Here is a 25,576-nt window from a genome sequence, read left to right as displayed (position 1 = left end):
TAAAGGGTGATCCTGTGGGTCAGTTGTTTTGTAATATCTGTTGATATCAGCTGATATTTATGCCATTGGTTAGCACAATATGATTCCCTTCAGCTGACTTATCATAAGAGACTTCCTATCAAAAACAAAACAAAAGTCTTACTTATCCCAAACCTGGCTGTGTTAGAGTATGTTTTTAAAAGGTGCATATTAGAATGTAGTTATTTACTGAAAAATCCAGGAAAATGGAATGGAAAATAAATTTCATCTATTAGAAATGTTTGGAAATGTGCCCAAACAAAATCTTACTGAATGCTAATTTTTTCAGACATCAATCTCAAATTTGGAACACAACTTGCTTAGATTGATTTTCTTGCAGTTTTAGAGTAAATCATGTTTGTAAAAACAAGAAAAAAGTTTGTTTAACAAACAAACAAAAGTGGTTAAGAGGTCATAAATGGATCATAACTATTCCGTAAATATAATTCAGTACTGTAAAATTCCCTACAAATACAAAATATTAAATAAAAAATATTATCAAACTAAAATATAGTACATTCATCTCATTGAAATAATAATAATAAAAAAACAAACAAACAAACCCCCCCCCCCATGCGAACAACTCAGAGGGTTAAAATTACCATTTTGGAATGTAAAAATTAAGCATATTTTGCAAGTGTGCGAAAATGACTACTTAACAAATGAGTACGTTATCTCTTTATAACAAAAAGTACTTTTTTCCCCTTTTTTTTATTGGAACGTTATTGACAAACTAAAAAGTAAGATTGCAATCTTTAAAAAAAAAAAGAAGATTATATTAAATTCACAAGTTTAGACAAAAAAAAGGCTCGATGCAATACTGTACATTGAAAGTAAATAACTCGGTACAGTAAACCATAACTAAATAACTACAGTAAAACCAAATATTATGAAAAACTATTATTATTTAACTGATTGATACTCTTTAGTTTCTTTATGCTCCACTAAAATGGTGCAACTTTCTGTTGGTTATTTTTATGCATGCTGAATTCCTGACCATAAAGTCGCCCTTATTTCTCTGGCAAGCCTGAAATGGATTGTCTGAAGTACAGGACACTTCTTTTGATATTCATAACCCCTATTGCCAGCATGATGCATAAACCATCACATGTATAATGAATTGGGTTACTCCTTCATTCTATACTGGCTGCAAAACATATTGAGCTCATAAATATCTCTGAGAAATAAACAGGTTTATTTCCGAGCTTGACTGGAGAATATTTGTACAAGATGAACTGAATCACCTCTCCGTCGCTCTCATATCCAACTTTCTAGTAGGTACTGGTGAAGTCTTTGTGTCATTTGACGGCACAAATTTAAAACCGGTGACAGATCCGTATTGATTCGTGAACGGAAAAAACAATGGATCTGTATGTGAGGAAGCACAGGACCAGAGAGGCCAAAGTGCTTCATGTGATAAATGATTCTGTCCTCACAGTGTGTGTGTGTATGTGTCCTGCTCTCCATTTATAATTTCACTCTGTCTCCATCCAATTCATGATTAAAAGCATGTTTATGCATCACCATCAAGACCAGTCGTATTATTAGATGACTTGTAATAACAGCCACACCTCCACCTCGGCATGCAAACACACAAATGCCACAGCGTGTTTGAATTGTTCAGCGGCACAGAGTGAGATTTGATTAGAAGAGCTGATGAGGTGTAGTGTAACAGTAGTTTGGTTGCGCCGATGCGATAGCTTTTCTGAAATAAAGTGGAAGTGATTTGAACCTTCATTATCTTTGTCATTACCCGCTCAAACCTCCCCAGGCTCGCGCGTGCATCGCAATATCAGAAGTCAAGCTGCTGTGACAGAATCTCTCTCTCTCACTCTCACACACACATACGTTTGGATGCTTCAACATGGAGATGAGTATAAGGGGTATTATAACATGTATTCTGAATTCTGATTGGTCAATTTTGGTGTTGAAGCATAAAGCAACCATTGCAGTCACTCATAAAGGCCAATTGTAATTCTGGCCAATGTGATTTTCATATGGACATTTTCAAAATGGTTTAAATAAATTAAAAATGAAAAACTAAACACTAAAAATGAATTTGTGCATTGCAAGATTATAATATGCAGTATGAACAGTGGATATACATTTTTTCAGATTTGTTTAGGATTACATTTAACAATGTTATTATTTTTAAAGATTTAAGATCAGTGAGGTTAATTGAAATGTAAAATTTGAGAAATTAGCTAAATTACCATGAACTATTAAATATCCAATAATGACTGATACTGATAATTAAAAATAAATAAATTTAATAATAATGATACTGACAAATTGACAATAACCAGTATGGTGTTGATATAAAGTTCAGTCAAAATAATATTGATTTAATTCGCTTAATAAAATTGTGAAATTCAATTTTATATCCTTAATTTTATTATTTTATTATTATGTTTTATTAACTTAGTAATCACAGTGTTGTATTTGTTAAGCTAATTAAAATAATTTTTGGCAACTGAAATATAATTGAAATAAAGTAAGAATATTAGATGATGATAAATTTGAAAAACCTAAACTTGGAAAAAAAAGAAGAAAAAAAAAGATTTTTAAAAAATTTTTTTTTATAAATGTTGCCTTTGTAATAAACTGAATTAAGTTCAAGTTGAGATACTGAAATAGCTAAACTGAACCTGAAATGAAAATAAAAGCTAATAGAATAAATAAATAAGTAATGGCGTGCTCATGACAAAAGCACATAACAAAATGACTAAAGCTTAAAATTGATGAAAATATAAAAGTAGCAGCTAATTCAAAATATTAATAAATACTATAATAGTAAATGAACAATACCTTTAGTGGCTATATTAACCACATAGCACAGCCTTTTGTAGCATTTTGTTCAAATCAGACAGTATGTGTTTGCAATCTTGTGCACATGCGCACATGTATGTAAATGTGTCATTTAATTATTCTCCACGGCAACGTTCATCCAGTACACACACAAAATGAAAGAAAGGCTGCCGCTTTTGAGACCTGATAATAATCTGTGTGCTATTTTAAGACGCAACTCCTGCCGTGAAGAGGTGGGGGGCTTGGTGATGAGGGCTGCTGATGTCACTGCTGTTGCTGGGCAACTGGTATGTTTCCAGTTGGGAGTAAGTGGCAATGACTGCTGGCTGTACGAACGACCTTAACGCGGCCCTGAGCGTCGCTGGCCGCCGTGTGCGCGTGAGTGTTTGACTCTGGTAAACTTTATCAGTCCACTAAATCAACTTTCTGATGTCAAGTGGCTGGCAATAACTTTAAAAAACAGGTGATGTTAGGACATGAACTTCAGAAGTAACTAATTAGCCATTTGTGTCAAAACCCTCTCGATTAATTAGCAGTTTCCACCAACTGGGTTAAGCATTAGTTGTAGTTTCCCATCCTATCTGTGACCCTTACAATTAAAATTCTCAAATTATTAGTATTTACTCACCCTTTTTATGTTCCAAACCTTTGTTCAATGGAAACGTAAAAAGAAATTGTGACTTAAATGTTGCTATGTTTGTAACATAAAGCTATTGAATGGCTACAGAAGATGTAGAGGTTATCAACCACTTTTATAATGGGCTGTGTCTGCAATCGCCCCCTAAAACTTAATGTACTAATATCCACATGAAATCTAGTAAATGCATTTAGACAACGAGTTCGCTAGAAGGGCCAGTGAACTCTTCAGGACAGGCCACTTTTGTGTAGTTGTAGAAACTTAAAAAAGCTGCCAGTTTGGTTGTGAACAAGCATTTACCACCACATTAATACTGTCTTCTGCTGAGGCTCAAGAAATAACTCTGCATGACCCTCACAGTGCATTATGGGATTGAATGAGCATTTGTGATTACGTCCACTATGGTTGTGGGCCCCACCACTCTGAAACACCCTAAATTGTGCACTATATAAAGGTATAAAGGACAATTTGAACTCAGCCATGAAAAGTTTCACAGATACTGATAACTATTTATCTTTTGGCGATCCATCTCTTAAAGGCACAATATGTAAGATTTCACCATTAAAATATTCAAAAATGACTTGCACAGAGTGATATATTTCATGGAGTTGTGTACTTGCGTTATCCCAAAATTTCTCAAAGGATTTGTAAATCGTTTAAATCAATGACGTAATATCCGCACTACCCTCAGGGCAACACACTATGGCAACACAAGGACACAAATGCTGCTGTATAGTTCAACTAAATCCATTATGGCTGTTGCGAATAAAGTGAAAATTGTTGACCGCGGCATTACATTTAGATCTGCTCAATGTTGCACCATGATTCCTTTTTGCGTTTTTACTGTGTTGCACGTTATAACCAATCACACAGGAGTGTGTTAAGCTTATGAATGCAATGGCCAGTCAGAGCGTTCAGATGAGTAATTTGTTAGGTGCGCGCTCACTGACTGAATTCAGCTCTCACGCCAATTTTCTCTTCATCGTAAACAGCAAAGTGCAGATGTACTTACAGTATGATGCAAGTAAGAGATTCATTCATCAAACTCTATAGACGGCTTTACTAACTATAAGAGGAGTTTTTTTTTTTGAGAATGCTTAAACTCGCGCTAGACTGAAGTTAGTCATAATGTTCTTTGGCAATGTAAGTTCTTTGCTCGCATTCTCTGTATAATTTATTCGCTGTTTGAATGACTATGGAAGGTACTTTTGTCACGGCAATCTAAAAATGCGGCACTGAAGTTAAAATAAGTACAGATTTTAAATTACATGTCTATGGGCTTTGTGTTGTTAATCAATGCACTGCCCTGTCTTGCATTTTTAAACATAAAAACATTATGTGAACGCCCAAACTCTGAATGGCAAACTCTCTGAGCAGGCACTTCTTTTGAATAAGTGCTTCCTGTTTGTGACCCTGGACCACAAAACCAGTCTTAAGTCGCTGGGGTATATTTGTAGCAATAGCCAAAAATTCATTGTATGGGTCAAAATGATCAATTTTTCTTTCATGTTCCATGAAGATATTTTGTAAATTTCTTACCGTAAATGTATCACAACTTATTTTTTGATTAGTAATATGCATTGCTAAGAACTTAATTTGGACAACTTTAAAGGTGATTTTTTTTCAATATTTAGATTTTTTTGCACCCTCAGATTCCAGATTTTCAAATAGTTGTATCTCAGCCAAATATTGTCTGATCCTAACATTAACATGATCCTTATTTATTCAGCTTTCAGATTATGTATAAATCTCAATTTCGAAAAAATTGACACTTAAGACTGGTTTTAAAGATAGTATGAATATACAATATACTATGAATGTGTGCAGTATCCAGACAGCTACATATATGAGTCATGTGATGTACCAGCTATTGTTGCGTCCATAGACTGTAAAAAAAAGGTTGCGTCGCTTCACTGCCATTCACAAAACCTCTCCCATGGCCTCATGTGATCTGATGCATACTTCAGAATTTTTGCCTACTGTTTTAAGAATTCTATGAATTTGGACATTACTACTGTTTTTCACATACTTAAAGGTAGAGGGACTCAAACCCACGACCTTTGGGTTACAAGTCTGACTCTCTAAACACTAGGCCACGACTGCCTTAATAGCAGAGAAGAGAAGTAGGCATATTGAATGCAGCCTATAACTTTTAAGGTGATTTTGCCTGTTTAGACACTTAAAAGCTCCAGTCCCCGTGCATTATAGTTTCATGGGAAAGAGCAACCTGCACATTCTTCAGAATTCATACAAGTTTTGAAAGACATGGTGTAGATAAATGACCTAAATGCTAATCCGTGAATATTCAGAAACTCTTTCCCGCTCTGTCTGTGTGCGTGTCTTCACGCTGCGCGTCACCTGTGAAAAGTGTTTGAGATTTCTGCATTACTCACGGCAGCAGTGGCAGACAGACTCGTGGTGCCACACGCTGTGATGCCAACAGTTTTCTGTCTCACTCTCCTTCTCTCTCTCTCTCTTTTTACCAGTTACCCTTGCCCACTCTTCATCACTCGCTCACTCACTCTGTCTTCCTGCTGTTCACAGCTCTCCTGTAGCATCTGGCTCCGAGATGGATGACGAACAAGTCTGTGTTCTATTTGTGAACGCTTTGCTCTGTGTCACGCTGTCGTCTACTGATTGTGAAGTATTTTTAACTTTTGTTGATGATGTTTATTTATAAGCCAGACATGTAATTTATGCAAGCACACAGACGCAGGCGTGAGTGCTGCTGGGTCAATGCAGTGTTGTGCAGTACATACTTAATATGCATTGTTGTGGCAGTAACAGATCTTAGTACACAAGGGATTGGTAGAGTTTTCTTTGAAATGTCTGTCATTTAAACCTACATATAAATATGTGGAACTAACCTTAAGGTCACGATGAAAGAGATTCTGTCTTGGGATCTACATCCAAGGAAACTGATTATCTAAAAGAAGAAATAAACGTCAGCTGCTGGATTGGATGGAGGCAGATTTGAATGCCAGCTTGCAGTTGACTGACTAAATGATTGGATCAGTCCTGCATATGTCACCAGAGAGAAGTTTGCTGTTTCACCGGAAGATCAAGTTATGACGTTTTGATCATTAATTCAACATTCCAATGTAAAAAGAGCGAAACATGTGAATGGATTAATTGTTTTATTCATTTTATTAATGTTTTATTAATATTTTGATTTGTATTTGGAAAATATTTCTATTAGTTTTCTATTAAATTTCCATTTTAATTTTATTTTTTCTATTTTACTAATTTTCTATTTCTATTTACTTTATTTCAGTTTTAGTAATTTTAATACTTTAACTTATTACTTATTTCCATTTTCCAGTTGGATATTACTAGTTGGATTGGAGTATTAGTTGGCTGTACGATGTTAACTTTTCATGTAATATTTTGTTGTTGTTGTTTTTATTTGAAACACCTAAAACTTGTGGTATCACTTGCGTTTTAGCTAACAGTAGCTAAAATTAAGGCAACCAGCTTCAGCAGATTTTTGAGTTTTCTCAACTTGTCATTTTAAGTTTATACAACAAAAATTTGAGAATCTCCCACAAAAATAAGTTGAGCAAACTCAAAAATCTGCTGAAGCTGGTTGCCTTAATTTTAAGTTGGCTCAAGGTTTTTTTTTTTTTTTACAGTGTGGGTAATTGACATTTATAAGTTTGGTTATTCCGAATAGATTATTAAATAGAATTTCCATTTCACGCCAACTTCTATTCCACCTAGCTGAGCAAGGATCTTTTCAAACGGTTGCACTCCCATGGCAATAGTTGACCTGAAAGAGAAAATTGACCATAGAAGAAGAAATGTACAAAAATGAGTTTGCTTTGCTTAGGTGTTTACACTTGTGTTTTCATGAAATCCGCTTCTAATGTTAGTCAAGGTTTCTTGCAGCAGACAGTCAATTTCTAATCCTTAGAATTAACCTGCTTACTGCATCTTTAAGATTTCTATAAGTTAATGCCCTCTTTTCTGATTGGTGAACCTCTTTGCATGTGAAATGAGTAACAAGACCCCTTCAAAGTTGCTAAATAATGAATACTCATTGATATGCAAATATAGGCAGTCATATGTTAATAAGCTTATGTTTTTGACATCAGTGTCTCATTCTGAATGACCTGCTTATGCAGCTCTGATCACTATGGTGTCTCTCTTTTGTAGAAAGTGGCTCTTCCATCACTGCGTCCTGCATCGGTCTGGGCTGCTCACGCTCTCCCCCCGCTGGTACAGCCGGTAAAGCCGTGCCTGGATACAACGGTGAGATTCCTAGACATTGGCATGCTCCTTATTAGTTTATTACAAACTCTTTCTCATTCGTCACTGAAGGATTATGTGCTAGTGCTCCTTTTGATTGACCGTTTTTAACGGGATGGTTCAATAAGTGACTGAAGTACTTAAACTTTCTTCATCTTTGTCTCATAGTGACAGTGATTGATGATGAAATGCAACCGGTGAAACCAAGGACTCTGGGAAATATTGTGGTAAAGTGAGTTATTTTAATCCTTTCATATTTCATTCGTTATTGACAGAGACAGTAGGAAGGGGGCAGAAATTTACTAGGAATGGATAACGGTAATAGGATCAGGCTAGATTTGACCCCGCATGTCCTGCACAAGTGTTTTTGCACACTGCTTTGATGTACTTTCTCTTAGAGCTGGGCGACGTGTATGTCACGATGCATCAAGATGTTCTAACAGGATCATAATTGTTACTGCTCAAAACCATTTGTGAAAGAAAAGTGAAAATGGACTCCATTTACTTTCCTAATGCACAATTCATGATCGCATCGAAATGTAACAAGTTACACCCCTTTTAAAATGACATTGCCAAGACCTCGCTTTCAACCATCTGTCATATAAACGGCACTTTTTACGATCCAGTCAGTTTCAGATGGACAAATCAAGTCCCTTCCCTTTTTTAAAATATATTTTGAAGATCCCCTTTTCATGAGAAATGCATTTCACAAGCACATTTAATGGGTTGCGATGAACACTGTTTGATGTTGACTTTAATAAAAGGACAAATATAGAAATGTCACCTTTTAAAATGTCAGAGAGGGAGTGAATGTGCCGAACTGATTTCAAAATGTCTTTTTAAAAAAGTTAAGCAGTCCAGGATGGCACTTTATATTTTATCAGTCAAAAGTTCACAAAGAAAAGTTGCACTTGCGCATTGACTGGACTAGCCTGAAATGTGAGTTTTGTTAATACTATTTGATCATAAAAAATAATTCATAAGGCAATATTTTAGTTCCGATTTAAATGTGTAAATATTAGCTTTTTTTTACACATTTCAAAGTAATTGTAAAAATTGCGGTTATGTAAACTGCAAAAGTCGAGATGCAGAAGTCAGTGTCAACTTCAAGAGGTGGATCTCGGGATGATTTTCCTTCACTTATTATAAATTCATCCATAAAAGGTGCTAATTTCAAACATTTATGTATAAAAGATCATGAGAAACGTGTTCAGAAATGTGGACTATGAAATACAGAATAATAATCATCGTCATCTGTACAATTACTAGATTGTATGGACAGCCCTGTTCTCTTTCGCTTTTACCCGTGTCACGTAGACGCCCATGTTTTTTCAGGTGCGTCTGCTCAGATACCCGTCCAGGCCTGTGCCGTGTCCTAAAGACGGTAGCATAGCTTTTTTGTTTGATCTTCACAAATAACCCTCCTTTCCACTTCAATCTGCTCATCATCTTCTCTACACAATAAAAGATTTACTGACACAAAGGCAAAGCAGAGAGCATCATTTCATCACACATCTGACTTTAAAATCTCTGTCTTTGTACGAGGACATTAAGCCCGAGTCTGAGCGGAATGACTAATGCGATCTCGTCTCACACCGTCTGCTTGGAAAACAGCATTTTCTGTGTTCTTTCAGCCTTTCTTCAGGTACAATACCTGTCTAAGCTGACGACGCGCCTGTCCTCACCCGCCGCTGAGGGAACTAATCTCGTAGATGTTTGTTTTGTTGTCATTTCAGTTCTCCAATAGATTTGATTTTAATCAAGAAAGGCTGCCGGATACACGCTCGGATTAAAAGGAAATTGTGACTTCTAAAACGAGACATAAACACTTTCTGGAGGTCCATGCCAGATATCGAATGGGTGTTTATTTTGCACGTACTGCTTATTTTTCAAGTATTTTGATTATTGTGTCCATTAGGGGTTATATGCTTTTATTCCTGAATTTTTTTTTCCATCTAAAAATGTATTTTATTCCTTATTTTAGTTTTTTGTTCCTCTGAATATTGTCATTTATATTCATACTTCAAAGCATTGTCTGACCCTGAAAGGTTGAAAACATCCTGTTCTTTGATGGTTCAAAGAAGAGCAAGGTCACATCTTGAATTTTTTCCCCCTCTAAAAGCGTCTCTTTTTCTTCTCTCATCAGGCTTCCTCTGCCTCCTGGGGCGGCTCTCAGTCTCTGGCAGAATCGGACGCTGTTTAAGGAGCTGTACTTCACCAAGTTCCCTGTAAGAGTTTAGCTACAATATATACAGTGGAGATCCAAATTAGAGAACAACCTATAATATCCTACATTTCAAGGTTTGAAGTTATCCTAACAGGAGTAGACGGGCAGTTTTTTGAAGCATATTATTAATTATTAAGCATATTATTATACCAATTAATTCATAAATTAATTGGGGCAGTCGTGGCCTAATGGATAGAGAGACGGACATGTAACCCAAAGGTCATGGGTTTGAGTCTCAGGTCCGGCAGGGATTGTCGGTGGGGGGAGTGAATGTACAGCGCGCTCTCCACCTTCAATACCAGGACTGAGGTGCCCTTGAGCAAGGCACCGAGCCCCCATCTGCTCCCAAACGCAATATTTCCTTACGTTCATTGAGTGACCGCACTTGGAGTTGGATGACTAACGCATTAAGACGAGTTTTCAGCTTTAAGTTTTGGTGGCGCTCATTAGGCACCAAAAAGAGGGAAAAAGAGAGCTCACTACTCTCAGCACAGCTCCATAGTGATTTTCACATTGTGGTGGACTTACCGTATGAAGAGAGTGCAGGCGCCTTCATGGCCACCTCCAAAGAGCTAGACAGCCAAGGAGGGAAAGGCCTTTTGCCCGTGGAGCGTGGATTTCTTTTCTCAAGTACGCCATGAAATATTCCACCCCTCCCCTCGGAAACTGTCTCTCTGGGCCTGGCCCGTGAGAGGTTGAATTTAAATGCAGCTGGTTTACCTCCTAAGGTCACCGAGACAATTTAGAGCTCTTTATACAGTCTCAAAAGGAGAGTGTTCAAAGCAGGGTGTGCAGAAAGAAACGTCATCCCTTATTTGTTCAATTTTGGACGTGTTCTGTTTATTGCAAGACCTCCTAGATAAGGGTAGACCCTTGTCGAAGGTTAAGGTTTATTTGGCCACCATCTCGGCATGCCATATAGGACTCGACTCGGGGACTGTAGGCCAACATCCTTTCGTTTGCCGATTTATGAGAGGAGCGTGGCAGTCACACTCAGTATCAAAACCACTGGTCCCGCTCTGGGATTTGTTCGTGGTCCTGAACGTTGGGTTGTGGAGGCAATCGGGTTATGTTACAATAACCTGAATATAGAGCACCCAAAGGAGTTACGTGCTCACTCTACCAGGGCTATATCCACGTCTTGGGCACTGTTTAAGGGCATTTCTATACAGAAAATTTGTGCTGTGGCTAGCTGGTCTTCCCCGCAAACTTTTGTGAGGTTATATAGACTGGATGTGACAACAACCTTCACTTGCCCATGTATCATAGAGCTCAACCTTCACACCTGGGGCATTCCCATAGTGAGATACCTCACTTAATGTTATTAGAGAACCTAAAGTTTTTAGAAACAAGTCTCTTATGCTCACCAAAGCTGCATTTATTTGAATGAAATAATATAGTAAAAAAAAATAGTAATATTGTGAAATATTACTACAGTTTAAAAGAACTCTTTTCTATTTTTCATGTGTTTTAAATTGTAGTTTATTCCTACAATGGCAAAGTTGAATTTTTAGTGTCACATGATCCTTTAGAAATCATTCAAAAATTCTGTTTTCTGTGGAAACTAAAGTAAACTCAAGTTTGTAAAATGTATTTTTATTTTTCTGTAACAAGGATATTAAATTGATTGTATTGAATTGAATTGAATATAAATGCGGATTATTTAACTTGGTTCATTCAAGAATCATAAAAATGTATCAATTTCCACAAAAATATTAAACGGCACAATGGTTTTCAACATAATAATAATAATAATAATAATAAAATAATAGTAATGATGATAATAAAAAAAAATAAATACAGCCTTGGTGAACCTTAGAAACCTCTTTCAAAAACATTCATTGTTTGAAACTTTTGAGCGGTAGCGTACATGCATGTGTGAAACAAAACATGGTTATAACTTAGCTTCCTTAATTTCTGTGGTTGTAAAGTAGCATTTAGTATCACTAATTTGGCCAGAATTTGGACTTTCAGAATAGTTTTGTCCATTTATTCTAGTGAAGAAGTGCCCTTCTGATTTTAAGACAGCAGCCACAATTTGATTGGTTTTCATATCAGGGGCAGGGAGCACCAAAAAAACTGATGTGTTCAAATAACATTTTGTGACAATGACCAAATACAGAAAAAATGCCCCTACTAGAATGAAAAGTTTGTGCCTTTGTGATCATACAGTAATTACTAAATTGAAACGGTGATTACTGTCATATACATCAGCACTACTGCATAATGCAATTTGTTTTCAGCCCATGTAGTTCACTTGTGCCTCAATCAAAAGCTGTGAATGTGCTTGTAATAATATCATCCCAGACAAATGAAAGTCGCACAGCTGTCTGATTTGTGATTCCGACAGGCGCCTTCCAGTTCTGCATTAGACGGTCCGTGGGCGTGTCGAGACCCTTTGATTAGGCTCACTATATCTGTTCCTTTTGATAATAATCAGGCAGGACAGTCATAATCCCTTCACAGGAAGGTGCTCAGCATGTGCGTTTGATAATTACATCTCAGCTGCTGCTGGCTGCATTCAAACCACGTGCTGATTGTAATGACAACGGAAAAGTTTAAAGGATGTTTATCACTGAATATATTTTTTGAATGATATAGTGCTATTTTTTGTGCAGTTAGTTACAGCGAAGGGGAACTGAAGATCTGAGGTTTTAAAAAGGATGGCACACCATCATAAAAGTCCATATTAGCATGTACACTACTGTAGATAGTAATTATTAGTAAAGTCATACTGTATGCAAGGTTTGGGTGAAAAATTAACTGACTTTAATCTTTGAGTTAATATGTTTTTAAGGCATTGTATTAAACATTTTAGTTCCATTATTTTATTTGAATACCTTTATTTCTGCAGCAAGTGTTGGTTTATAACAACAACATATATCCCCCCCCCCCACGCTTAATTACTCCAAACTTTTGATTAGTAGTGTACAAAAATATAATGTAATCAATCTTTATTGTAAGACAGGTTGTGAAAGTAAACACATTTTGGTAAAATGTCTTTGTTTGTGGATAGTTTAATAGACATGATCGACCGCTTATAAAATCTATTGTATGTGTGTATATGTGTATATATATATATATATATATATATATATATATATATATATATATATATATATATATATGTGTGTGTGTGTGTGTGTATATATATATATATATATATATATATATATATATATATATATATATATATATATATATATATATATATATATAAATGACAAAATGGTCTTATTTTTGGACTGCATAGCAAGTTATAATTTGTGTTTTTGTGCTGCAGCACCATCTAGTGGTTCTAACATTACATATCGGCTGCTTTTATACTGGCATCTGAACTGTGTTTAAACTCACAAATGTGTATTCCTAAAGTGTTTTTATTGCACTCCCTCCTAGGGTTACTATGACACCATGGACGCAGGTTTTGTGGACGAGGAAGGCTTCTTGTACATCATGTCTCGGTCTGATGACGTCATCAACGTGGCGGGTCACAGGCTGTCCACCGGTGCCCTCGAAGAGGTGCGAGGAGAGGGAGCATCTCAATCATGACACAAATAATAATAATATCAATAATCTCAAGCATCTTAATTGCTTTACCAAAGAAATCATATGTTGTGTGTGTGTTTGTCCTTCAGTCTGTCCTGCTTCACCCTGCTGTGGTGGACTGTGCTGTGGTGGGGCTGGAGGACCCCCTGAAGGGACACATTCCACTGGCTTTGTGTGTGCTCCGAAATGGTAAGGAATGGAGAAAGGGATATATATATATATATATACATATTAATTTGACTATTGGGGACACTTAATTTCTAGCGATTATCGCCGATTGGATTGCACAGATACTATTTAAACTAAACTGAGCTAGACAATGACATCTCTGAATTCAATAATGAAATGCCTTTAACTGAAAATTGAGTGTTTAATCTTATCATTATACATTACTGACACACTATTCTCCAATTTGATACTGTTAAGTGCTTTGACACAATCTGTATTGTAAAAGCGCTATATAAATAAAGGTGACTTGACTTGACTATGATGCATGTTAAATTATGTTTTAAAATGTAATGTATTTTCATTACTCCAGTCTTCAGTATCACATGATCCTTCTGAATCATTCTAATATGATGATTTGGTTCTCAGTTATTTTTGTTGCTTTGTTGTTAATAATGGTTCTTATTACTAATGTTGAAAACAATTTTTTTCTGCTTATTATTTTTGTGGAGACTGACACAATTGTGATAATAATTGATTATATATATATATACACACATACATACACATATACATACATACACACACATGACACTGAAGAATGGAGTAATGATGCTGAAAATCCATGGCTTTGCATACTTGTTAGTGTTTTGATTATAGTTTTCAACGCTGGATTATTTTTTAGATCAAATAAATGCAGCATTGTTGAGCATCTTTTTTTTTTTTTTTTTAATCGTAATGTTTAGTAAAAAAAAATACTGAATTACTGAAATTCTAAGTGAAGTGTTGTAACAGAATGTGGGCATGGGAATGTAGATTTAGACTACCTTCAGGTTTGACTTGTAAACACCATACATGTGAATGAAGTAAAGGGATGCCAGTGTCTGTATTTATTTTGTCTAAAGTGCCTTAAACGCACAAAGAAAAATGCACCTTAGGGCATGTATATTTGTTTATGTACTTGCTTGTTTGCAGACTGTCAAAAGAGAGAGGATGTGCTGGTAAACGAGATGGTGAAAGTGGTGCGGGACACCATCGGGCCGGTGGCGGCTTTCAAGAAGATTGTCTTTGTCAAAGCTCTTCCCAAAACCCGCTCAGGAAAAATTCCACGATCGTCTCTCGCTAACCTGGTGAACCACAAGCCTTATAAGGTACTTTCTAAATAGTTTTTTTCCCCTAATGATAACTGTTAATAAATATTTGTGTTATGTGGAATTTGCCGTAAGGACAGCTGCAAATCTTCAGCTTCAGTTCAAAAATCATAGTGAAGCAGAAGTTTCTAATTTGGATGTTTCTGATTTTGAATTCATAGATCAGTCCCACCATAGAGGACCCTGGGGTCTTTAAGGACATTGAGAAGGTGCTTAGAAAAACTGTGAAAGAACCTGGTAAATAATTTACAACCAGATGTGCCTATGTGCAAGCGCACACACTCACTCTCTGTTCACTCCAACATGCAAGATTCTGTGAAGATATGCCATAGAGAAATATGGTTCCTATTAGAATGTACCCCTGATTAGAACACAATATTTTTTTATTAGTAATGTAATGTGTACAAACATGATAATTTGCACTTATGTTTTTGTATAACTTGGACCAAATATGAGCAGTAGTCAACTTGGATGATTTTGAATAGGTGAATGTTAAAAAAATATGTCTGGTTCATATTAATTTCACCCCCAAGATCAAAAAGGAAAGGAAAATAAAATGAAGGCTGTTTTTATATTGTAGCATAATTTTTTTTGTACCTAAACTGTCAAAGCACCAACAATTGTGTCAGTGTTTAAATGTTTGAATTTTAAAGATTTTGAGATTTTCACATTTTAGAGTTTGACAGCTAAAGGAAAAAAAGTAGTTGTGTAGTTATTATAAAATTTGGTTGCATTGTCTTATGCTGGGTACACACTAAGATCTTCAAAATGTGACAGACCACAAACATGAGAACCAAAAATCGTAGATTTAACCGTTTTGCTCTTATAGTGTGTGGTGTCCTCAGGGTGTCCCGCCACACATCAGGATTTATGACAACATGTATTCGCGATCGGGGCACCTCCGACGTTCTTCCGAGCAGATTCAGTCACTCTTAACACACCTCACACCACAAGATAATCTTTAGAACCACCAAGATAATTGGGACATTACCTAGGATTGTCGGAAGGGGAGAAATCGGCCCAAAATGAGCCCGATTATCTTGCGGTGTGTACCCAGCATTAAATTCTGATTGTTATATATAACCCGGACACACTGTTGACAGTTTCTGTGAGATTGACCTTGCAACACACTAAACTATGACTCAGTCAATGAAGGTGAAATGTAATGTCATGTAGTGTAGCGTCAGCTCGAGGAGATGCATTGTAAAAACATTGTGACAATGATTGTTCTAAAGCAAACCTATTTGACTGTAATTTTTTATTGACAATGAAAAGTTGTTTGATCACCACATAGTTTTGACCAAAATACAATCAGTAATAAATAAAAAAATGGACACAAAATAAAATGATTCTCTGCGCGTGCAAAACAGGGACGTACAAACCGTCGAAGTGTCTGATAGAACCGAAAGACGGGAGGTGGAGGGCTGTACAACAGACGTCCCCCGCGTCTCGAACAGAAACATTTTTACACCAAAGTAAGTCACAGCAAGTAAGTCTACGTTCACTACGAGCTAAGCCTGTCCTTTAGCGATTTGTTCTAACGAAAGGCGGTCGGACGCTCTCAAGACGAGGCCAGCCTATCGGCAACAGGCGCAGCGACAGATTTGTGTTTCGTACTCCGAGACGAGCGGTCCACGTCACAACGAATACGCACCGTGCTCCGGCGGTACAATTTTGTGCTACTCACGACGGGAAACAATTGGCGTTTTACGTTCTTTAACCAAACAATAAGAAATGCGAGCGTACACATGAGAGAATATCCAATTACTCGTGTTCTTCAATACGCCTTACCGTGAAGGATCAATTGGCGAGCATTGTTGCAAACCCCCTAAAGATTTTAAGCACGTGTTTGAACAGATTGTTTGATGAACAAATAAATGAATGTCAAATGGATGAAAAATAGGTATTAAGGCTCCTGAAAGCATCAGTGCTGTAAGAATTGTTTTTCTGTAGTATCTTTCAGGAGTGGTTGTTTCTCAAAATTCATTGCAAAATGACATTCTGATCTTGTATGTAGTAGCTACTTGCTTTTCAAGATCCAGTTTATGAATTAACGATGAACAGGTGATATTATTTCAGTTCATGATAAATATTTTTCACATCGTAGGCTAATATGTGAAAGGACTGCGAATGCCATTTCACCAAATCCTACACTTGACGTATTTGTTGAGTAGGTGTGTTTCTTTCAGGTTTAGGTCAGACCTGCACCTGGAGCAGATATAGGGGGCTCCGTAGGGGTACGAGCGAGTAACTGGCGTGACGTAGACTGTGATGGGTACATGTAGCTTTTGGTCGAGGGGCTTCCAATCGGCAGACCACGACAGGCCTCAAAACGCATGACTGAATGACTAAAAAGTAACAGCATGTCCAAAGTGTCTCTGGGTCGTAGTGGAAAAATTAGAACAGCAGCATCGTTTAAAACCATGACGTTAAAGGACACAATGTGCACAAACTCTGAACGTGTGATCTTTTTATACAGATGTGTGTGTATGCATATATATTTATTTATATATATTTATATATAAAACAGCTTTATTTATAGTGATTTACAGTTGAACCTACACATCCCCTGTAGAAGAAATACACAGTACTTAAGCCGAAGGAGCCGCGTGGCGTGAAAGACAGAAAGAGTGAGAGCGTGTCGGCGCCTGCGGCGGACGCCTGGGTCCCCCGCCTCCTCGCCCTGTCCTCCGCGGGCTTCTGTTGTTCTCTTGGCAGTGTGACTCGTCGGAATTGTTTGTTCAGGCCATCTTTAAGGTACGAGTCTGAAAGACGTGAAACAGAAGAGAAGATCAGATGATGTTGTAGAAGCGGTTTATGTGTCTATGAAACAGGCAAGGCTAGTAATTAGAAGTGAAAAGTTGTGGGATTAGTAGAAGGTAAGATGTGGTGATTAGTTGAGACTGTAAGCTTTTTGCTTGAAAGGGGATTTGATTGTTAGAATGTTGCATTGTCTTTAGCCTGTCTTGCTTTGCTACGACAAGGCAACATGTCGAGGCATAGCAAAATGTGCTTTTGCAAGTCACGGGTGTAAAACTGTCCCGTCATTGCACAAAGCACAACTGTTTGTGTTACGTGATAGCACTTGCAGTGGCCACCCATGGAGATGGATTGTCAGGCTAGCTCTGCGAATGAGCCGTTGTGATATGCACACAAGTGTGGATTTGTGCTGTAGTTGGGTGGAAATGAAGGGTTTGTTACGATAAATCGAAGTGAAATGGTAATTGCGATTAGACAGAAGCTGTGATTGTCATGCGAATCTTTCAGTGAAGCACGGTTCTGTGATCAGTAGTAAATCTCTATCGGAAGGCCAGAGGGCACTCTCGCTTATTCTGTGTAAGAAGCCACATTATTTCAAAGATGGAGTAGCATTTACTCTACAGAGCTGTAGTTCACTGAGAAGCTACGCAAACAGCTGTCATTATCGCGAATGATTTCTTCGATTTCATAATTGTATGATTATATCGTGTGGGATTTTTTTTTTACTTTTTTTTTTTTTTTGAGTAGCTTGTAAGAGAACTATGGCTCTGTGTAGTAAATGCTGCTTCATCTGAAAGCTGGTGATGGAGATTTACTACTTATCACAGAACCGGCTTTACTGACGAGATGTGCATGACAATCGCATTCGATTAATTGTGCAGCCCTAGAATTTTATGATAAAGGGGCTTGTTTCCCAATTGCATTAAGTATTGTGGTTAGCCAAAATTGGACAGTAATGATTGTTACCATTCTGAATTATTAGAGAGGTTGGTTTGATGGGTTGGATCGTTTTTTCATTTGTCATTCAAAGAGCAGCTCTAGGGTTTGTTTTCATCTAATTCATGTATTGTTGGAGCAAACATAATACTCTTAATATGCATCGTAGTTTGTATGTTTGTAATGTATGTGCAAAGCTGTCTAGATGAGTTGTAGCATTGCGAGTAGTGTTGTAGCTGCATGTAATAACAGCGTAATGTAATGGCTGTTGGCCTGCAGAAGTGGCTCGTCTGATCATTTCAGTGTGAATAGTGTAAATGCTGTTGAGCAAATGTATTTGATTGAGTGACTATAGTTGACTTAAGTGTTGTTTATTGAAAGAACTGCTTTGTTTTCAAGATGATACAGCAGAGGAGAGGTGCAGCGAACATAAGGCTGAAAAGGAGTTTAGTTTAGCATAGGTATGAGACTCACAGCTTATAGTATTGATGTTCTCTCAGCAAGAGTAGGTCCTCACAGTGGAGCTGTCCAGACGCTGTACCGCCGATGGTCCAACTGTATGGAAAGAAAGATATGCAGTGAGTGAATCATTTGGGAGTCATTTATCCGTATATCCATCCATCCATGTGTGTTAAAGTGGCTGTGGAGTTTTGTTAATGCAGTGAATGGAGTGACGTGTGTTTTCCAGATGTGTAATTCAGATGTTCAACATGGAACTTTGTACTGTATGTATATTCCTGTAATTCAAGTGGACTTGGTGGTTCGGTGGGCAATAGTGTGATTTAGTTTTTTGAGTGTTATTGTAAAGAAATTGAAGGCAGACCCCTTGGAAGTTATCAGAGTCACTCTATTATGGCCTAGTTCCCTGGTTGCCTCTGTGTGTCTGTCTCTCTGTGTGAATGAGGGAGAGATATGACATGCTTGCAAGTAGTTTGGGGGGGTCAGGAAAATCAAAGTAGCTGTAGAAAAGGCTGTTTATGCCATGTAGGATGAATTAAGAGAAATGGTTTGATTTGTGTAAGTAGGTATTTATTGTATTGGAGTTACTTTGAAATGAAGAATATTCAATCCCAATGACCGAAAAGAATTATATAGATGATTGTGGAGAAGTTGAATCCCTCCCACATAATTGGAGTTTGCATACAGGGTTTCCTGCATGCTTGCTTAATGTGTTTTGTAAGATGGGGTCAGCAGAAACGAGTACAGCACAATGAGACTGTTAGTTAGTCTGTCAGTAAGGTGTGTAAGCGGTTAATATCCACACACAGAGTAGAGGAAGATCCAGCAACACTGGGGAAAGGTGTTAAAGGGGAACATGAATAGAAGTCATCTGTGAACATGAGATTACGGCACATACTGAGCTCACAATGATGAACGTACTGGTTTACTGAACAGTGTGGCAAGAATAGTATTAGCGACGGCATTGGTCACATGAGGTTAGCTGGATTGGTTGTCAGTAGAGAGGAGGTGGAGACAGTTGCATAGGTGTCAAGGTTTGTAATTGGTAACGAGAAGAAGCTGTGCAGAGCGTCATATGACTTTGCGCATAGCTTGCGATTGGTTAATTGCAGAGAGGCGTCAGCTGTGGATGGCAGAGAAGGAGCTATGTAAGCAGTCCTTTTCCTTGGAGCGGCAGCCATCGTGTGAAGACTGGCTCGTGTAAAGACCTGCTCGACTCTAACTGCACGGCGACAAGGAGCGGATGCAGCACAGTACTCTCTTTTTCTTCACTACTTCATTCCTTCTGTTGCCACTTCCCTTTCACTGCTACAAACACCTCAACTACTTCATCTCGCATTCAGGCCATGGACAACTCCTGATCTCCAGCAAGCTCCTTCACTACAACACCTGGCACGGTATTCGCACACAACTTTGCTACTACTACTGCTAAGCGGTGCCTGTCTTACACAAAACAAGTCACACAACTCAACCAAACCGCTTTCCACTAATTGGCACTTAATCGCACCAATTACATTACTTGGCACAACCCAGCCAAACGCTAACTAGCTTACACCTGCGCTACTGCTCACTAAGTTTTCTTCTACCTTTCTGCCAGATCCTGGAAGCTTGCACACCAGCTAACCCCTGGACTTCCTCAAGGATCTGTGCTGACTCCCCTCCTTGCCAGGGACTTCAATGGAGCAACATTTTCCCTCACAAATGCTGTCTCCAAACAAACTGTGTCTGATTTCTGAGATCTAAGACAGCTACACAATGCATTCCAGCCAGTCCATTCCACAATCTCGGCACACATTTCCAACCAGCTTTCTCAAGTCACCATCTCAACAAATAAATACTACATCAATCAAGAAACAAAAACTACCACATCTAATAAATATATTTAGCACTGCCACTGCTCCCTAAATCATTCCCACTACATCTGCTCCATGCTACTGCAAGAACATAAATTTGGTGACATACCACACTCCCGTTATCTGACAATCAAGGTTACTTTACATACATCATCTCAACTACTTCAAACATCCATTCACCATCTGACTATGGGACGTAGCCAACTCCCAGACCGCACATACACTGTCACAGGTAGGGATGGCCGATATGGGCTTCAAAATATATTGCGATAACCATATCAATGACAATAATTCAGGGAATCCTGTTCCTTTAGACAAAAGAATGATCTTTCCTATTTTTACCCCAAACAGGGTGTTGTGAGCGTTATTGAGTACACATGTAATGCAGTGACTGTTTAATTCATACTGGAAGCCGAAGGGCGCCCTTGCGCAGAAACTCAACATATCCATAGCACAAGTACCGTATTGTCGCGAATATAAGACGACCCCCCTTTTTCCAGATGTACCTTTTGGAAAAAGGCTTTTTGAAAACCAAATCTTTTTTTCTCTCTGTAAAACACATTTTTTCTTAAATTATTTTCAAATTGCATATTTTTCCTATTTAAATTTTTGTTTTGAAAGTATGGTAAATACTGGTAAAATGTACCAACAATGACATTGAAAAATATACACTTTTTGATATACCACTGAAATAACAGGTAGCCCATCTGAATTATATAACATTTAGGCTATCCATCTCATAGTAGCCTACCAAAATTTTATTATCAGTAGAAGTTAAATCTTATTGTAGTCTTCAAATCTGGGTACTGTCTTATGTTTTAAAATCACTTACACAGGAAGTTTGTTCTCATCAGACTAACATGACAGTCACGACTCATGCCGCTGTAAGTGTTTTCACTCACGTTCTTTACAACACACATTACATTACATATTTCACGGCACACTCGTTTTATGCATTTTTGGCGCCACCTATTGTTGTGGGTGTATTATTGACATGTCAAAGTCTAGACCCCGAATATAAGACGACCGCGTTTTTTCAGATATATTTCAAAGAAAAAAACATTGTCTTATATTCGGGTCAATACGGTAATACTACTGACACACAACGGAGCTAGACAAATTTTAACTGATGAAACCTGAAGACAATAAACATACAATTACACAAAATATATGGCTTATCTGTGTTCAAGCAATCTTGGGTATTTTTTCCCTAAGGAAAGTATATTTATAATGCAATGCTAATAGACATAGCCTTTAGCACTGTATATGTAATATGAAACCACGTCTGGTCACAAAAAGAAACTCGATTATGTTAAGTTAATTTGGAGAAAAATCATGTCAATAAATGATATCTTTCTTGGACAACAGATTTTAAACTGTATCGCACACATTCTACTGTAGTACATTTATTCAGACCGATTCTTTGTCACACCAGTTGACCAAACCAGTTCCGGATTGTTGAAGGAGCTGCTCATTTAGCGATAAACTCCTCCTCCTCAATTTTACGTCTGCCTTCTGCCATGTCACACACAGAAATATGTCAACAACTACACTTTATCCTTATTATCACAGAAAGACTAATTCTTATCGTGGGGAGAATTTGTACCAGTATATCGCAAATTATAAGGTATCGCCCATCCCTACTCGCATGGCATGTCAACCAACTCAGTCATGTACAGTATATGTTACTCCATAAATAACCAAACTGTTCCCACAAAAATAACAACAACAAAAAATACTGCACTACCATAACGAATACCTTAACAACAGCCCCATGCTGTTACAAGCTAATACTTACACTTGGTCAGATGCTGATGTCAAATACTTCACCCATATAGCATTACTCGCTTGTTACTCCTCCTTAGCAGTGTTGGGTGTAATGAGTTACTAAGTAACGCTTTACTGCAATTAAATCACTTGTCCACTGAAAAAGTTAAGTAAGGGATTACTGTTCATTTTTAGGTAATTGCATTACAGTTAATTATAAAGTACTTGCATTACATACTGTAAATAATTTCAACCATTCTAAAATCAATATTGAATTTGAAATCTAAATTTACCATCTAAAGATAAAATTGAAAGCAGTGTCTTTAACCCTCTGCGCGCCAGCGCGTTCACTTTCAGTTTTTCCTGATTCACAGAGAAACATTAAATACTCAGATACAGATAAGACTAAACTCAATCGAATCTAAAAAGGGCCTACTTTTATGTGTGTACACTGACAATAACAAAAAAACATTGTGCTTTTGTAAAATAAACAAAACAAAGGGTGTTCTTTCTGCCGTCTAGATCTCTGTGAGCAACTTTGTCTAATTTTAAATGAACAAATTCAAATCGAAAACGGATATTCTCTAATTATGTAATCCCTATGAAACTGAGATAGTCTGTCACGTATCTGAGCTCATTATATGCAGTCACCTGCACGCAAATGCCTCCCCTAGATACAAAAAAATTTATTTAAAAAACTAATTCTAGATTCATCTAATTTTCATAGTTTTTGAAAGATTACCTGCTATGAGGAATAAGCCGGAATTTACCTCAGAAGAACAGCGCGATCTGACGCGGCTTTATTCAGCAGAGATCATTTCTGTAATTTATTCTTACCTACATTAGTTAACGTGTTATTTTTACATAAACCTGTACGGATTTTACAAGTTGGGCTTTTCCTGAACATCTTGCCAAACTGAAATGTATTGTTTAACTTTTCTTAAGATTTTTTGTTACTCAGATATTTTGCAGAGTATTTCTATTTAAAGAAGGTTAAATTTTTTTATAAAAAATGTTTAAGTATTAAGGCCTTTCCACACTGAGTGCAAAAAAGCGAAACATCAGACTTCTATGGATACTTCCACATAGGCCGCGAAAATGACCGCATAGACCGCATTCGTGCACCGAAAATGCGGAAAAAATGTTTTCCCAACAGTCCGACAAATCTTTTCAGTTTCGCAAAGCGAAAACACATGCCATCCAACAAGATTTGATCATTACATCACGTGGCCAGAGCAACTGCTGTTACCCAAAAGGTCGACGCGGTGGCGCTAAAAGCTCAAAAGAGTGTATTGAGCATGAGCGTAAAAACACAGAAGTAGAGGACTTTTTCCGCAAGAGAGAAGAGAGTGAATGCTGAGTTCTTGTTAGTATTTAAGAACAGACGATTCTCACATGTTCTTTATACAGAATAACATTTCTATTAATTCTCCACTGAATTATGTTATCTGAAGAGCACCGTCCATTATCTTCGCGAGCACGAGTCAGAGCTTGTTCACTCTAGACCTGTCAATCATGTAATCATATCTCTTGCCCTTCCGTATATAAAAAAAAGATAAAAAATGTTCTACACATGAAATATGAAAGCAAATAGACATATACAGAAAATATATGATCTTCATAATTATGTTTTTATGCAGCTCATGGATTTTTTTTTTAACAATAAAAGATGGTTATGACACATGACAAGCAGGTATCAATCAGTCCATTATAAAACATACAAAGAGTGCATGTCTGCCTATTACAGAATCAAAATCCATTTTAGATCACATTCAGTGATGCAAAAGATGCATTGTTGGTCAGCACCACCAACAGGTGCAGGTGTGAATGCAACATTTGCGGGCGATTCACCTCACTTTTTCGCATCGCGCTTAGTGTGGAAAGGCCTTTACAGTTGTTTTAAAGCTAAAAGGCTAAACTATTCTATGTTTGACTCAAATTGAAAGAATAATTGTCTATTGTCTAGGTTTATAGGGAGTTTAAGATGTAGCCTAATTAGTGATTTGAATAATTAAGTTACTTATTGAGTAACTAAATTACTTGTCAGACAGAGTAATTAGTAAAGTAATTTAAACACAATATTGATGATGTAATTGTAATTAATTACTTTTTGAAAGTAGCTTACCCAACACTGCTCCTTAGTACTGACACAACACACAGGATGCAAACCATGAAGCCTGTCCTCCTCCAACAACAAAAGCAGCACTAATTCCAAGTCATTGACTTTTCACAAATGCTACTGCTTATGTTAGCTTTTAATATACGGTTTTATCCTGATTAAAGCTTTAATACAACACGGCAACCGCATGAGCCTCCATGTTTAACGCTTCTCATAGCTATGTGAAAAATATCTGTCTATACACAAAGTGTATAATTGGAGCAGTTCATTGTTGGAAAGAGATGCAGAGCAGGGGGAAGTGAGGAACAGGATTAAGAACCTCTGCTTTACAACACTGATTTTGAAACTTCTGAATCCATTAGAATCGTTAGAAGAGAATCGCTTCCTCTTCTCTAAAGCAGCGCAGCATGGCCCTGCCCCCTTTGCTGCATGTTCCTGGGGGCAGGGTTTATCAGGGTTTGTGACGTCACAAACCCGGGAAGTAACCCATTATATTCCCTACGAGCCGTTTTTGTAGGCATTAAACTGCCATAATTTTAAAAGACGATATCTCCGTTTGCATTGAACTTTCAGCATCGTAACTTTGCAGATATTGTTTATGCTCAAACAGCAACATTACACACTAACTAACGTTAAAAAGTGAAATCGCAATCATGATTTTAAATCTTTCCATGTGAATTCCTGTCCCTGCTTTACTGTTTTGATAATCAACTGTGTTTATTGCTGATACGCAATGACCGCCACATCTCTCGAGTCTGATGTCTGCAAAAGGCCAGGATCCTAATCGCTTGGCGCAAGGCCGCTCCAAATCTCTCTTTGCATCCACCTGCTGGTTATATCTGACAGTTAAGAAAGGGTGGGACACATTGAGACCACTCAAGG

At 37.4% G+C, this 25,576-nt stretch overlaps 2 protein-coding genes and 1 long non-coding RNA gene across 5 annotated transcripts in view; 2 read left to right on the top strand and 1 right to left on the bottom strand.

Annotated features, from left to right (window-relative positions):
- Nucleotides 1-15,372, top strand: part of acss3 (acyl-CoA synthetase short chain family member 3) — a 108,132-nt gene extending 92,760 nt beyond the window's left edge. For all 3 annotated transcript variants that reach the window (XM_058773047.1, XM_058773046.1, XM_058773048.1), the window contains 7 exons: nucleotides 7,619-7,714; nucleotides 7,880-7,943; nucleotides 9,858-9,939; nucleotides 13,335-13,457; nucleotides 13,574-13,673; nucleotides 14,625-14,800; nucleotides 14,962-15,372. In XM_058773047.1, coding sequence (XP_058629030.1) covers nucleotides 7,619-7,714; nucleotides 7,880-7,943; nucleotides 9,858-9,939; nucleotides 13,335-13,457; nucleotides 13,574-13,673; nucleotides 14,625-14,800; nucleotides 14,962-15,045 — 725 coding nt within the window. In that variant the 3' untranslated portion in view covers nucleotides 15,046-15,372. The remainder of the gene's footprint in view (nucleotides 1-7,618; nucleotides 7,715-7,879; nucleotides 7,944-9,857; nucleotides 9,940-13,334; nucleotides 13,458-13,573; nucleotides 13,674-14,624; nucleotides 14,801-14,961) is intronic.
- Nucleotides 15,373-15,521: 149 nt separating this feature from the next.
- Nucleotides 15,522-25,576, bottom strand: part of ppfia2 (PTPRF interacting protein alpha 2) — a 187,544-nt gene continuing 177,489 nt past the window's right edge. Inside the window, exons 33-34 of the mRNA XM_058773057.1 lie at nucleotides 18,971-19,051; nucleotides 15,522-17,565 (exon numbers count right to left, since the gene is read on the bottom strand). Of these exons, the coding sequence (XP_058629040.1) occupies nucleotides 18,993-19,051 (59 nt within the window). The 3' untranslated portion in view covers nucleotides 15,522-17,565; nucleotides 18,971-18,992. The remainder of the gene's footprint in view (nucleotides 17,566-18,970; nucleotides 19,052-25,576) is intronic.
- LOC131538908 (uncharacterized) lies at nucleotides 19,062-25,186 on the top strand. The gene is made up of 3 exons (XR_009270742.1): nucleotides 19,062-20,208; nucleotides 20,299-20,352; nucleotides 20,553-25,186. It is a non-coding gene; the product is annotated as an uncharacterized LOC131538908 (long non-coding RNA).

The sequence above is a fragment of the Onychostoma macrolepis genome, chromosome 04, assembly GCF_012432095.1.
Source record: "Onychostoma macrolepis isolate SWU-2019 chromosome 04, ASM1243209v1, whole genome shotgun sequence".
Lineage (NCBI taxonomy): Eukaryota > Metazoa > Chordata > Actinopteri > Cypriniformes > Cyprinidae > Onychostoma > Onychostoma macrolepis.
The sequence above is the reverse complement of the archived record's forward strand: the minus strand, read 5'-3'. Positions and strand labels throughout refer to the sequence as shown.